At 38.9% G+C, this 15,423-nt stretch overlaps 1 protein-coding gene across 37 annotated transcripts in view; it reads right to left on the reverse strand.

The window, feature by feature from the left end:
* The window catches only part of ANK3 (ankyrin 3), a 687,904-nt gene that overhangs the window by 120,702 nt on the left and 551,779 nt on the right, over positions 1-15,423 (reverse strand). For 26 of the 37 annotated variants that reach the window (XM_045437484.1, XM_045437490.1, XM_045437496.1 and 23 more), the window contains 5 exons: positions 9,092-9,190; positions 8,904-9,002; positions 8,269-8,364; positions 3,903-3,975; positions 3,680-3,742 (listed from right to left, as the gene is read on the reverse strand). In XM_045437484.1, the coding sequence (XP_045293440.1) occupies positions 3,680-3,742; positions 3,903-3,975; positions 8,269-8,364; positions 8,904-9,002; positions 9,092-9,190 (430 nt within the window). The remainder of the gene's footprint in view (positions 1-3,679; positions 3,743-3,902; positions 3,976-8,268; positions 8,365-8,903; positions 9,003-9,091; positions 9,191-15,423) is intronic. The other 11 variants (XM_045437491.1, XM_045437499.1, XM_045437498.1 and 8 more) reach the window with 1 other exon arrangement.

Raw genomic sequence — 15,423 nt, forward strand, 5'->3', positions numbered from 1 at the left:
AAAAGAGAAGGCAGACTGAAACTTAATCTCAATTTTCTTCTTTCTTTTCTTGCTTCTTTCTTCTTTCTTTTCTTACTTCCTCTCTCTCTTCTTTCTCTTTCTTCCCTCCCTCCCTCTTCTCTCTCCTTCTTTCATCTTTGCTTTTCTTTCTTTTAAATTATAAACTGAGTTACAAAACATAAGAATGTAACTGGCACCAGAACCAGCATTAATTTTGCATGTATATTAATTGTACATGCATGTAACATATTTTCTGGGAAAGAAGATAGTGGGGCATTAAGATATTTGTGGATCAGTCTGACCATCTAGGAGCTCTGCCTGGTAATGTGTGAGTTAGAGAAGGCTGCTTTATCGCCTTTCCTTCTATTGCTCTGCTTTGCTGATACTTCAGCCTTTATTCTACTCTGTGACTTGGCTCCATTGTTCCCCTATATCATTAACTGACAACATTGTCTAGATTTGTTTTCTTATTTTTTTTAGTGTGTGAAATTAATGCACACATTCTTTTACCTATACTAATTTTGCATAGTGGACAAAAGAGAGAAGGGACAGAGAAGGAGAAAGCAAAGAAGAAAAAGAAGGAGAAGGGCTAGAAAGACTACTGTTGACACTATTCCCTTAATATTTACCAATTTTTAGAATACAGGATTAAAATTATATTTTTCCATATTGCAAACTCATTCTCTTTTTCTTTCTTGAGAAACACTGGCAGTGTATATCGCTTTTCATTTTTATTTGCTTCTAAAACCTGCTGATATCCTCAGTAACATAGGATACCAGTGTGATGATCTCTTACTGGTTTTTAGAGAAAGATATTCACAACACCTTGTGGTGACATGGAAATAAACATTTGCCGCAGTCTGTACGGCAACTCAGAATCCACATCAAGTAGCAAAGCAGTGGCAAGACTATATGGTAAATGAGTCAGAAGTAAAAGCTATCATTAAAGTTGTAGGGGTCCTTTTAGAATTAAAATTTCAAAGGGATTTGTTTTGGGATTTGGAATAATACAGAAACACTAGTGTATTTAGCACAGAACCATGTAAACACATGATAAGGCAGATATGGCTTATCGGGACTCATATAAGCAAAATTTAGGAACATCAGCTGATAGTAATGTTAACAGGAGTCAAATTAAGTGGGTATTATAACCTCAGAAACATCTTGATTTTTTTTAATGTTCATTCATTTTTGAGAGAGAGAGAGAGAGACAGAGACAGAGCTCAAGCAGGGGAGGGGCAGAGAGAGAGGGAGACACAGAATCCAAAACAGGCTCCAGGCTCTGAGCTGTCAGCACAGAGCCCCACGCAGGGCTTGAACTTACAAACCATGAGATCATGACCTGAGCCAAAGTCAGATTCTTAATTGACTGAGCCACCCAGGTGCCCCAACCTTGAAAACATCTTAATCTTCAATAATAGATTTTTAGTATCATCCATGGACAAAGCAATAGCCCTGCATTACTCTGCTTTGATCAGACTGTACCTGGAATGCTGTGTTCCATTCTGGTCACCTCAATTTGAGATGGAAATTGACACACTGAAATGTGCATAGGTGACTGGCCATGATGATGAGGGAGCAGAGGAAAGGAAGGTATTAGAGAAAAATAGAGTAAGAGGAAATAAGGAACATATTTTTTAAATATCGCAAGGATTGTCACATAGAAGAGGCAGATTTTGTTTTAAATAGTGCCAAATATATCAGAGCCTGAATCAATGAGTAGAAGCCTGAATCAATGAGAAGGACACTCAATAAAATGAAGAATTTTTATACTCAGAGTTTAAAAATGGAACAAGCAGTCTGGGAATTAGGGAATTTCTGTCATTGAGGCATCTGGGCAAAAGATCTCCCCGAGAGGATTTCATAGAGATGACCCCAACATAGAAGGTTATTGTTCAGATCAAGTGACCTTTTAGGAACCCCTTCCACCATCAAATTCTACAATATTATGAAATCAAAAGCCATCTGATTCTCACAGCCCATGACCCACCCATAAAGCAAGGGCCAAAAAGTTTAAAGATGATTAAAATGAGAATTAAAATTTGTTTATTAATTTCAAAATCTCAAGCTGAGATAAATCTATAAGAAATCATTGTCATTTCTAGTTAAATGGCTAGATGGATTCTCTTCAAATGAAAAGATTCAAAATTTCTCCCTTTTTGGAAATTATTTGGTTATTCACATATATAAAGTATTATTTCTTCCATTCAAACTTGGCCTCTCGTCAATGCAAATATTGAGATATTTTGTCAAAGCTAGCAAATTTTTAGGTCTGTGATTGTCATATTTCATAAAAGCTCATTTGAAAATGTACTTCTGACATGTTTTATGTGCGTACACATCCATGTGAGAACATCACTTTCCTTCTATCTTTTGCACATAAGAAATTACTCCTAAAATGTTACATAAGAAGGCATTGAAATATAACATGACAGCAAGGCATAATATTCTTAAAGTCCTAAAGCTGATACAAATATTCAATTGGCGATAGAACAGTGGTAAACATATAGCTTATGGCTGAGACAAAAGGAAAGAAAAATGAGGAAAAGCCCTTAACATTTATCAACACGACATTTACAAACAATGAGACGGGTCCTTCCAGGTTCCTGAATGACCACCAGGGCATTAGCTTTTCGAGGCACGCAGCGCCCTGGCCACAGTGCACTTACAGTAGGCAGTCATAGGATGCCAGAAACGTTGAAGTGACTTTGGATTACGTAGGCTTTCCACTGTTTAGATTTTCAGTTACATTTGTGCAATTCAAAGTTGAAACCAATAATTAAAATAGGGAAAATTACCTAAACGCAGAGAAAGACTAACAGCATTGAGTCCGCTCTATGAGAAAAATATACAAGAGATGGCAAATACAGGGAGCAAGAAGATAGATGTAGTTTGGAAGAGTCAAATGGTGTAAGAAAAAAAAACATAAATATAATATAAATTCTACTAAAAGGACACATTTCATTATTCTAGTAAAACTCTCAAATTTGCCATCTTTAGAATATTTATGCTCTGTAAAAGTACTACCTTTCCAATGTAACTTTTAAAGATATCATTAATCGATATATCTACATGTCATGAGCTAGTCACATGTATCGATTTTTAAATAAGGCAGAAAACAAGTAGTTTATTTTAAGTAAATGAAGTATGACTACCAGCATTTATATATTGATCTCTTTAATGAAATCAATATTGAAAATTTATATTTTGAAAGGAGTTTTGTTCAGGTTGAGTTTTCATTATTAGTTCAAGTTCAAAAGCTGCTTTTACTATGAAGCTTAGAGTAAACCTTAAAAATGGGCATTTAATTCCTTACCTATAAGATACCTTCTCTCACTTATTTTAAAAAATATTTCAAGCATAAACATTAGTCAGATTTTTCTCTTCTAGATTTTCAAATGTAAACAATAAAAATCAAGTTTCTGCTCAATAGAAACAAAAAGAAAGAAAGTAATTCATATAGTGACATTTGTATTTTCAAGTTGGAAAATGGGTTCAAGCAGAGGGGCTTCAAAGAAACGACACTAATTCCAAACACACATCTTTTAAATGATATGTAAGTTAATAATTGTAAGTTAAGTGAAAAGTTAGTAACTCAAGGAAGTGTTACATTTCAAAGATAGGAAATGGAAGATAAAGCTGGTAGTTAAATTTCATCACAGTAAAAAGTTACAAATACCTTCTTCAACATCTGAGATATATTCGCCATCACTGAGCATTTCAGGGGCGTTGGCTTTACGAACTGCATGATTTAAGTGAACAGTGTAAGTGTGTGAAAAATGCATACTCTTTATACGACAACAAAAAACATGAACATTTCTAAAAACATTTTGCAATAAACGTTCTTCAGGAAACAAATATGAAGTCACACTTAATTACGAACATAAAGGTGGGTTTCGTACCTTCATCATCAGACATATCAAGAACTTCATTCATCGTTTCTGGAACATTCATTTTGTGCTTCTCTATGATAGTCTAGTAACAACAACAAAAAAGCAGTACTTTAGTGTAAGCAGACTGAACATTTTAATGACACTATTTCTTTCTAAATTAATCAGTTGATTTATTACAGGACTTATGTGCTGAATATCTTGAAGCTCCCACATATAAAACGACATCAAAACTGTCCCTTAGCATTAAGGTCCTCACCATAGATACACTGATAAGAACAAATACAAGGTGAACAAATTCTAGTGGCAAAGCAAACCGGCTTAAAAGATTTAGGTCCATAATAAGGCTGTTCAAAGGAAAAGAGAAGGGAGATATTGCCTCTCCTTGTCCATTGTCACACTTTTTCATGGTCTCATGAACCTGCCACCTCATTCCACTAAAAGTCTTGGCTGAAGATAAGCCAAATGAACAGCAAGCATTGTGTCTTTATTCCTGTGCCATGCCAGCCATTGATTTTTGTCTTGGCCTTCTATATGTACATTTTGATTCCTAGCTTAAATATAAAACATCAAGATTGTATAAATTATATAATTTGTGCAACTATGCCTTGCAGAAAATATTTTAGAGGTAATGCATTTGCAAGATCATTTTAACCCCTACACAATTTTAAAGAACTGTATATTACAGAGCAAAGGCCTTAGTGAATCTTTTACTTGCTCTTTGATGACTTTTTACCTATATAGATTATGTCCATCCACAGACACCAACAACATAACTTGTTAAAAAATATTAGTGACTTAATGTTTTAGTTGTAAAACAAGTCCTCTTTTTATCCTGAGCATAGGAAAGGCTAATGGAACATGGGAAGATACTTAAATAAGGCAACTGGAAAAAAAGCTAGGTTGTTAAAACTATGGTACATTTGTCACAATTACTGAACCAATACTCACATATTATTATTAATTAAACTCTATATTTTATTCAGATTTCCTTAGGTTTTACCAAATGTCCCTTTTCTGTTCTAGGAGCCATCAGGATACCACATTATCTTTAGCTGGCAGGCCTCCTTAGGCTCCTTTGGCTGTGACAGTGTCTCAGATTTTCCTGGCTTTTAATGACCTTCACCGTTTAGAAGTGAGCTGGTCAGGTATTTTGTAGAATGTCCCCCAATTGGGATTTGTCTCATGGTTTTATCATGACTGGACTGGGTCACATGTTTTGGGGAGGAAGACCACAGAGGTAAAATGCCAATATACTATCAACATGATTTACCAGCGTTGGTATTAGGCTTGGTCACCTGGCTGAGGCAGTGCTTGTTAGGTTTCTCCATTGTAAAGTTACTCTGTTCTCCGCCCCCTTCCGCAGACTGTCTTCACTGGAGGGAAAACACTATACCCAGCCCACACTTAAGCAGTAGAGAATTCTGTTCTCTACCTCCTTGCGGATATTTTCATAAATTGTTTGATTTTTTTTTTCCCCTGATTTGTCTCTTCTTCCCTATTTATTCATTTATCTATATAATATGGACTCATGGATATTTACTTTATACTTTGCACTATACTCCAAGTCTCTCTGTGTGTCTGTCAGTCTGTCTCTCTCTCTTTCTATCTATCTTACATTGTTCCAGCTTTGGCCATTGGGAACTCTTTCAGTTGATTCCTGTGTCCCTGTGACATAGCCTCATCATTGTGAGTGTGTGTGTTTATTTGCTTATTTGTGGAAGCAGACACTTCCTTACTTTTTGGCACTACAAGATGTTCATCTTGTGTATTTCCTTCTCCAGATCTGGATTCAGTCATTTCCCAAGGAAGCCCTGATTCCCTTTACTATAGAACAGTATTAGAAACCAGTATCTGAGAGACATGCTCTGTTCTTTGCTAATGAGGGAAACTGAATATTTTAAACAATGCAATTTAAATGCTTAATTCATCTTTTGAGTGTCAGCTTCTAGCTACTCAGTTTTCTACTCTGCCAGGACTGTAATGTCATTAACTGAAGCATCTTTCTTAGAATTGCCACATCATATGTTATACTCATGGGGAAGATGAATCTTCTCTTTAAGCGTTTTGAAAAAAGAGACGTCTGTTTATGGAGCCAATGGCTGCTGGGGCCCCAGCAACTGGCTGTGCAAAGACCACCAGCAGTGCAGGCCACCCTGTGAGCTTGAGATCACAGACTCCACCCTGAGCTGTGTCAGTCCTCATCTGTGCCAAGTTACATGTATCTGCTAAGGCAGAGTTGACAAGGTTGTGTCTTAGCTTGAGATAAAGTCTCAAATACCACAATGATGGACTAAGTCTTAGGGACAATGTACTCTTTCCTAACCTATGGGACCACTTCATTTGGTGGAAGCCTCATTCACTTCATTAGGCAAACTGGACCTTTCCTGTTAGCACAAGTCCCGTCTTCTCTCTCTTGAAGAAATTACCAGTCAACTCAGCTGATGACACTGAAGGCTATGGCCTGACTCCCATACGTTTCTGTCTTTCACTAGAAACCAGAGCCTTGAAACACTTCTCTTTCAGTAGATATCCTGAGGCTATCACTTTACTTTCTCTGTCTTTAACTTTATTTTCTCCTCAAGGTTTTTTTTTTCTTTTTTTTTTAAGATTTTATTTTTAAGTAATCTCTACACCCAACATGGGGCTCAAACCCACAACCTCAAGATCAAGAGTTACATGCTCTACCGACTGAGACAGCCAGGCGCCCCTTCTCAAGCTGTTTTTGATATTAAAGAAACATTCTGAACTTTCCTGATGGGTGAGAAAGTTTTTTACATTTGATAAATAAGACTTATATTTTGAAAAAAAATTTTTAATGTTTATTTTTGAGAGAGACAGAGACAGAATGCGAGTGGGTTAGGGGCAGAGAAAGAGGGAGACACAGAATCTGAAGCAGGCTCCAGGCTCCGAGCTGTCAGCACAGAGCCCGACGCAGGGCTCGAACTCATGAGCCATGAGATCATGACCTGAGCCAAAGTCGTACAGTCAATCGACTGAGCCATCCTGGTGCCCCAAGATTTATACTTTGAACTATTATACAAGTTTCAATTTTCCAACACTGGAAAAGAAGTTCTATATATTTATTACAGTGACTTCAAATCTTTTATAGCATTGTGACACTTGACCACTGTTTTACCTTGTCCTTCTCCCTCTTGTTTCATACCCTACAGAGAGCTAGATGGAATATTTTTAAGATTAAGGTTAATAAACATTATTTGTTTAAACTCGTTTCTCAACAATTTAATGCCAGATTTTAAGATCATGAAATACTCAAGAGGTATATAAAAGCAATACAGGGTAATTTATCTGCATAAAAACTGTATCTTGAAGCTAGAAATGTGCCCTGGTTGATAACCATTGCTCTAGTCCATTGAAGCTACTGCATTCTCTTTGGCAAATAGCATACTTTCTCTCTTGTGATCAGCAGGCTTATTGTTTTAGTTTGTAAACGCTGTATATAACTCAGCCAGCGGGTTGCTGCAGAGACCCTCAACCTGTGTTCTTTTACGTGAAGCACTGTGTACACAAACTGTTTGCAGATGCTAACTATGCCTTTCTTCACATCGGAAGGTGGTGGATGAGACAAGGAGGCAGAGTCGATAATTCCCAGTGTTCCAGAGTCCTAAATTTACATTGTACAGAGCCAATCTCAGGCATGTGTGTTGAGTCATGGAGTCAGGAATAACTGCAATAAGCCTGTGATAATGGCGCAATATCAGCTCTTGATTCCAAAGTTACCAAATCCTGATGCAGTTCAAAGGCTCCAGATGGTGTTAATAAGAAATGACTTATCCTAGAGGCTGCAGCTTGTAAAAATGTATCTGACGCAATAAGGCTCCCTGGTAAAGATTTATTTATAATTTTAATAAAACATCCTATTGTTTTTCCTACGAAAACGCCAATAGCTGACTGGAAGAGTGGTGAGGGTGGTGATAAAAATCCATTTCGATCCTCTCCCTAATGATTTAGTTTTGCAACAACGTAAAAACTGTTTTCACAATGATAGCAACGTATCCATTATCATTTGTGAGTCACAACATCGTAAAGAACCAACTTATCTTCAACTTTCCTACACTGACAAAGAATGTGAAAATATTTCTGCCTTCACTTCATTAAAACTATTTTTACAGCAAAACAAATAAATACATACACTTAGCTTTACGTGGAATGAAAAACTCCATAGTTCCTAATGCAAATTTTAAAAAGGTATTTTTAGTATTTAGTTTCTCAATATCAGAAATGAGAGGGACAGCATTCGGAAACATGGCGCTTAGTCTGTGAAGGGGGGAAAGTAGGTTCATCTCCCAAAAGCCCCAGAAAATCTACAGCCTGAGAGCTGGCTATGAGGGGACAAGGGCCAGCATCTGCTACTTACAGTTGTGGTCATGGTTTCCTCAGTCACTACTTTCAGGGTGTCGACCACTGAGATGTAGCCCAGCCTCCGGGCAATGGCGAGGGCAGTGTTCCCATTCTGGCCAGAGGGAAATGAGGACAAGGAATTAACAAGTCATTCCCCGTGTCTTAGTGTCTGTGTGCTCCCACATGTTTCGCCCATACTAAACAGAAGGCGAGTGTCTCATTGGCCCCACCCACGGTCATACACAAAACACTATTTCATTAGACACATACCTTGCACAAAACCCACCTAACCTGTTCCCACTCACTCAGCAGAGACTCGGCTTCTACACACGGAACCCAAGAGGCTTATTAACGTTTTAAATCATCAAAGAAACAAACGTTTTTCATTTTATATATGTATTTCCTACTAGTTGGCAATGGATTTGTAGTTTCTGAGTATGAAACATCTAATTACATCTTTCTCTCTCTGGACAGCTCACAATATAGCTATTGTCTCTGCCCTGCATTCCACTGAATGCTCTGCTTATACCTATCAATGAAAGTAAAACAGCAACATTGGTGCCCGATAAAAAATGTAAGAAGATTCCAGTATCCAGGTTCATCTCCCTCCCTCCTCCCTTAGCCTCCCTCTTCCCTTCCCTTCCCCCTTACCACAGTGAGTTCATTGGGGGAAGCGTTGTTCTGAAGCAAGACATTTATTATATGTGTGTGTCCCTGCTGAGCTGCTTGATGTAACGGCGTATACCCATTCTGCAGAAGGAAGGTGGAAGAAAGGACATTTACTTCCTTGGACACAAAAATCAATGACTTTGGTGAATACAAAGGAGAAAAGAGTTTACCTTTGTTTTGGCATTAACTTTTGCAGAATGCTGGAGCAGGAAGTTAACAATCTTGATGTTTCCATAGTGGCAGCCCACATGGAGAGGTGTGTATCCCATCTGTAGTTATATTTTTTAGAAAAGAAACCTCATAAGTATACTTTTAGTAACAGCTACCCTAAATAGAAGCAAAAGTATTATTTAACCTGTCTTTTTGAGATGGCAAAAAAAAAGTGTTTTCCCCATATGTGTGTGTGTGTGTGTGTGTGTGAGAGAGAGAGAGAGAGAGAGAGAGAGAGAGAGAGAGAGAGTGTGTGTGGGGGGGGTACTAAAAAATAGTACCATGTCACATGTAAGTAGTTAGGAACTTCCCAAAGGACTCTCTCTTGCATCAACTCATTTTATTCTCGCACCAACTTTTCAAGACAGGAAGTAAACATGGCACAGCCAACAGTCTGGACAGAGTGATGGTGTGGCTTCTGGGGGAGGGTTAGGGAGAGTGTTCTGCAGACAGATGTGGACTAGGATTTACAGAACACTCTATTCTCTCTCTCTTTTTTTAAATATATGAAATTTATTGTCAAATTGGTTTCCATACAACACCCAGTGCTCATCCCAACAGGTGCCCTCCTCAATACCCATCACCCACCCTCCCCTCCCTCCCACCCCCCATCAGCCCTCAGTTTGTTCTCAGTTTTTAAGAGTCTCTTATGCTTTGGTTCCCTCTCCCACTCTAACCTCTTTTTTTTTTTCCTTCCCCTCCCCCATGGGTTCCTGTTAAGTTTCTCAGGATCCACATAAGATGAACGCTCTATTCTCTAAAAGCATAAAACTGAGGTAGAAAAAAACACAGGCAGTGGATGAGCATCAGAACGCATGACAGAGGTGGGAAGCACAGAACCACTAAAGCCGAAGAGGCTGGTCTTCAGGAGGTCTGGGACGCATGAACTTGATCCGGGTGTATATGCTGTAGCTAAAGGCTGCTGCCCAACTAGCTACAGTCCCATAATTTGAAAACAAGTGATTTAGACAAAGCAGTAAGTTGTTTCCCAAATTAACAGACAAAGCAGTAAGTTGTTTCCCAAATTAATATCCTCTGACCGCTGAAGGACATAAGTCCTATCTATTAAAAAATATATTTTTACACATATATATGATTATATATGTATCATATATATGTGTGTATAACTATGTGTTTAAAATAAGGATATCCAGATACTCTTCTAGATGGCCACATTGCAAGAGACACCACCATGTCATTTCAGTGCCCACAATCAATCTCTGTTTATGAGGACACTGGCAGCACCAGATCACCACAAGGAAGAGCATAGAGTTTTAAAACCATTTCTCAGTATGCACGAGGGGGGCTGGGGAACATGGGGGTCCATGGTTTCAAGGATCTGTATCTCATGTGCGATGCACTATTGTATCTTTATGGTGACTCCATGCTACAGACTGAATGTCTGTGTCCCCCCAAATTCATATGCTGAAACCCCAACCCCCAGTGTGATGGCATTTGGAGATGGGGCCTTTGGGAGGTACTTAGGTCACAGGTAATTAGGTGGAGTCCTCATGAATGGGATTAGTGCCCTTATAGGAAGAGGCAGGAGAGAGCTTGCCTCTTCTCTCTGCCCTCTGCCATGTGAAGATTACAACAAGAAGGTTTGAGATAGCCATCTGCAAACCAGCAAGAGGTCCCTTACCACACAAGGGATCTGCTGGCACTTTGATCTTGGACTTCCCAACTTACAGAACTGTGAGAAATGGAAGTTTGTCCACTCTATGGTATTCTCGTTATAGCGGCCCCATCTGACGAAGACATGTTACAAATGGGTATATTTGAATTTGAAAAGGGAATGGCCAGGCCATGGCTGATTGTGGAAGGTGAAGACATCTCACCAGGGACGTGATGCCCTAAAGAGCTTACTCTGGTCACATTCTGTTCCACAAACGGAGCTGTCAGTGCTCGCACACTGCCTGGACTCCCACTGATAAAGCTCAGCGTAACCACTTGTATGGGAGTCATATGGAAACCCCAAAGCTGCTCCATGCATGATGAAGAAGATCCTGTTTTGGTGACCAGAACTGACTTGCCTACTTTACAGGCACCTTTCTCTTTCTTTCTTTCCTCTTTCTTTCCTTTGTCTTTCTTTCTTTCTTTCTTTCTTTCTTTCTTTCTTTCTTTCTTTCTTTCTTTCTTTCTTTTTCTTTCTTTCTTTCTTTCTTTCTTTCTTTCTTTCTTTCTTTCTTGTTTATTTATTTTTGAGAGAGAGAGAGAGAGAGAGAGAGAGAGAGAGAAAGAAAGACAGAAAATCCCAAGCAGGCTCCATGCTGTCAGCACAGAGCCCGATGTGGGGCTTGAACTCACAAACTGTGAGATCATGACCTGAACCGAAATCAAGAGTCAGATGCTTAACTGACTGAGCCATCCAGGCACCCTACAGACTTCTTTCTTGATGCTGAGGAGCTCAGGATACTGCATTAGAAATCAGAATGGTGCTTAGTGTAGGAGGCATGGAAATACTTTTCTCTAATCAGTTCTCAGTACAATTAGCTTAACTGAAGTAACATTACTCCCAACTTTAGTGGTAGAGGATTAATCCCAAGCTAAAAAAACATATAGAAAATTTTTTAAAAATCTAAATATTAAGAAACTTTTCATGTTTTGAGTCAATGTGCCTAAGCAATAATGCAGCAGTTTCCAATGGCTATTGTACTACATCTATTAATTAGATTTTTTAAAGAAATTGAATCACTTTAAGTATTTTATTTATTTATTTATTTATCTTGAGAGAGAGAGGGAGAGAGGGAGAAGGAGAAGGGGAGGGGGAGAGAGAGAGAGAGAGGGCATGAGCATGAGCAGGGGAGGGGCAGAGAGAGGGAGGGAGAGGCGTGAGGCTCAATCTCATGAACGGTGAGATCATGACCTGAGCCAAAATCAAGAGTTGGATGCTTAGCTTACTGAGCCACCCAGAAGCCCTGATTTTAAGTAATTTAATGTACAATTTCTACTCAACATCATAGCTTCTCATCTCATTCCTAGTAAAACCCTAAGTCATTGTGATGGGCTATTAGGGCCTGTCTGATCTGGTCCCTCCTCTACACCACCTATGCATTAAATCTCTGAGCTCATTCCTCCCAATCTCTTCCCTGTTTGTTATACTCTAAGACACTGGTATTCTCAGTGCTCCACAAGCATTTAAGTATTTTATTAAAAATACACGTGCATCATCAAGAAGATTTATTTTGCATTTAGAGAAACCAAATTGGGGCTTTTCCATTCATTGAGAGTCATAAAATGCCCACATTAAATGGTACCTTGCATAAATATGCTCAGAGGGATGTGATTTGAGAAATACTTTCCAACTAGCAGCAATCAATTTTGGAAAGACCGACTATTCTGTCTGGAATAGCTAAGAAATAATCACAGTTCAGCTAACTGAGCAGTCTCTGCCTCTTTTTCCACTGTTGCCTACTTATACCATCATTATAAGTGGGAGTTAAGCCTTCTCCTTTAGGCAATACCAAGAGGTTGCATTTGTATAAGAAGAGCAAACAGGTGCAGATGGAGATTCTGGCGTTTTTGATCCATGGTGCCGTAGCACCTTACTTTACTGAGTTAGGTGCATCTGCTCAAACGGGGTTTGGGAGAGAGGAGTAAGAAAGCCACACTTCACTCCCAACCTCCTAAAATCTGTGGTTCTCTATCTACGAGTCCATCCTTAGCCTTCCTTACTCTTGGCATAGTCTTCCTCAGTGAACACACCCATTCACAGCTATGACTACTCCTTGATTTTATTTCAGGTAGAATTTTTTTTTTCAATTTTTATGTGTTGATTATTGTATGTGTATGAAAGACTATCGTCACATGTTATACTAAGGAGTACTTGATAATATGGCAGATGAAGACCCATGGAAGACTGTAAGATATCTTCACAAAGAGCTTTTTTAAAACATCATTGATCCCAGGATTTGTTCTTTGATTTCCACCACATTCTCAGTGAGAGACAGAGAGAGAGAGAAAGAGAGAGAGCACAGGGGAGAGGGACCGAAGGAGAGAAAGAGAATCCTAAGCAGGTTCTACACTTAACACAGAGCCTGATGCGGAGCTTGATCCCATGACCCTGGGATCATGACCTGAGCCGAAATCAAGAGTTGGACACTCAACTGACTGAGCCATCCAGGCACCCCAATATTTCTTTAAGTATTTCTTAAATTTCTCCCTTGTTCATCAATTTCCCATCTGCCCCTAAGCAGATGTCTTCTTTATTCTCCATCTAGACCTTAGTAACAGCCTTCAAATGCCCCTCCTCCAAACTCCTTTGACCTACTTAGTTTTTGCATTATCTCTTAGGCTTTTTCTAAACCCGATGTCTGATCTTACCACTCTTCTGTTTAAAACCTTCCATGGCTTCCCAGTGCAAACAGGATAAAAAGCTGAACTTACTTTTCCCGGCACATTAAGGCCCTCTGAAATCTTTGAAAATATTTTTTTTTATTATTTAAAACTTAATTTTATTATTTATTATTTTTGACAGAAAAATAGAGAGAGAGTGTGTGTGTATGTGAGAGAGGGAGAAAGAGAGAGCATGGACTGGGGAGGGGCAGAGAGACAGACACAGAATCTGAAGCAGGCTTCAGGCTCTGCATTGTCAGCACAGAGCCTGACGCAGGGCTTAAACTCACAAACCACAAGATCATGACCTGAGCCAAAGTCACATGCTTAACCAACTGAGCCACCCAGGCCCTCTGAAATCTTAATCTTCTAGCAGTATCTTGGGACATGCCCCCAATTTTTTCTCATGTTTCTGTGATACTGAACCAGTTATAGCTCCCTCCTACATTCCCAACCTTTGTGGGGAATAATTCAGTTAATTCCAATAGTTCTAAAATTACTAATTTATATATGGGGTCAAATTCAGGCTTTGTACTAATTACCTATGTGACCTTGTATAAGTAATTACTTGTCTGTACCTCAGTTTCCTCTGAGGGACAGGGATACTAATTTCACCCACCTCCTAGGGTAGTTGTATGGATTAAACTAATTAATAAAGGAAAGAAATTAATACCTGACACAGAGAAGGTGGGTAATACATTTTATTATATTATTATATATAATTATACATTGTTATATTATATTATTACTATATTATTTTATTATTATTTTTATTATCATATGTCTTCTTTTCTAGACTATAAAGAGATCAAGGAATATATCACCCTGTTGAGAACTTGGCAAGTAGTAAGAGCTCAAAAAAATGAATGTGAAATGAGCATCAAATAAATTTTTTCATTATTTTACACACATTTAAAGAAATATAATTTAACTATTAATTCGCTAGTTAGTACCCCTGAGAATCAGTGCATTTGGATGGTCTAAATAAAATGCTTCAGGAGATTATTCTTTTAAAAAGTGAAAGGAATAGCTTTATTTCATCTGAACAGCACTAAATATTAAACCCTGTGCCCAGCAGCACAATTTAGTCTGAACTGATTTGGTGAACTTCAAATACAGAGCTGGACGTGGAGAAGGTCAGCAAGCCCAGTGGGAAGGCTGCAAAAGCTGTTACCAGGATTTTCAGATATTTTTCCCACAAGAGAGAAGTGTTCTCCATGTTTTCATGATTATCATTTTTAAAATTTAAGCCTGAATCTGACGGTACTATACTTTCCAACTGTAGGCTGCTTAGAGACATCATCTTCACCAATAAGAATTTGGACATTCATAGAATAAACTTATTCACAAGATCAGAAGGCAAATCCCAACAACCTATCTCTCTGCACTTCTGCTCTATTCAGCTACAGGATGATCACAGCCTCAGGGCTTTCTTGGTGCTACGATCTTTGCTGAGAAGAAAAAGAAAGGGAAAAGAATTTGTAGGAGGCAGAGAGGTGATTTTCAACTTTTTTTTTTAACGTTTATTTATTTTTGAGACAGAGAGAGACAGAGCATGAACGGGGGAGGGCCAGAGAGAGAGGGAGACACAGAATCTGAAACAGGCTCCAGGCTCTGAGCTGTCAGCACAGAGCCCGACGCAGGGCTCGAACTCACAGACCGCGAGATCATGACCTGAGCCGAAGTCGGACGCTTAACCGACTGAGCCACCCAGGCGCCACGAGAGGTGCTTTTCAAAGTGCATCACTTGTAAAGGGCAGGAAAGGGAACATGCTTCATAAATATTATACCAAGTACAAAAATGATCATGACCTAAGGTGGGCTGGGTTAGGAGGAAACCCTGGTAGAGGCCTAAGAACCTTAAGCCCAGGGGCCACGTGTGCAAGAAGACTCATGGCACCATGTCCTGCCTCCCCACCTGCGCCGGAGAATCATTGCCACACTTCCTGACTGAATT

Source organism: Leopardus geoffroyi, chromosome D2 (genome assembly GCF_018350155.1).
Source record: "Leopardus geoffroyi isolate Oge1 chromosome D2, O.geoffroyi_Oge1_pat1.0, whole genome shotgun sequence".
Classification (NCBI taxonomy): domain Eukaryota; kingdom Metazoa; phylum Chordata; class Mammalia; order Carnivora; family Felidae; genus Leopardus; species Leopardus geoffroyi.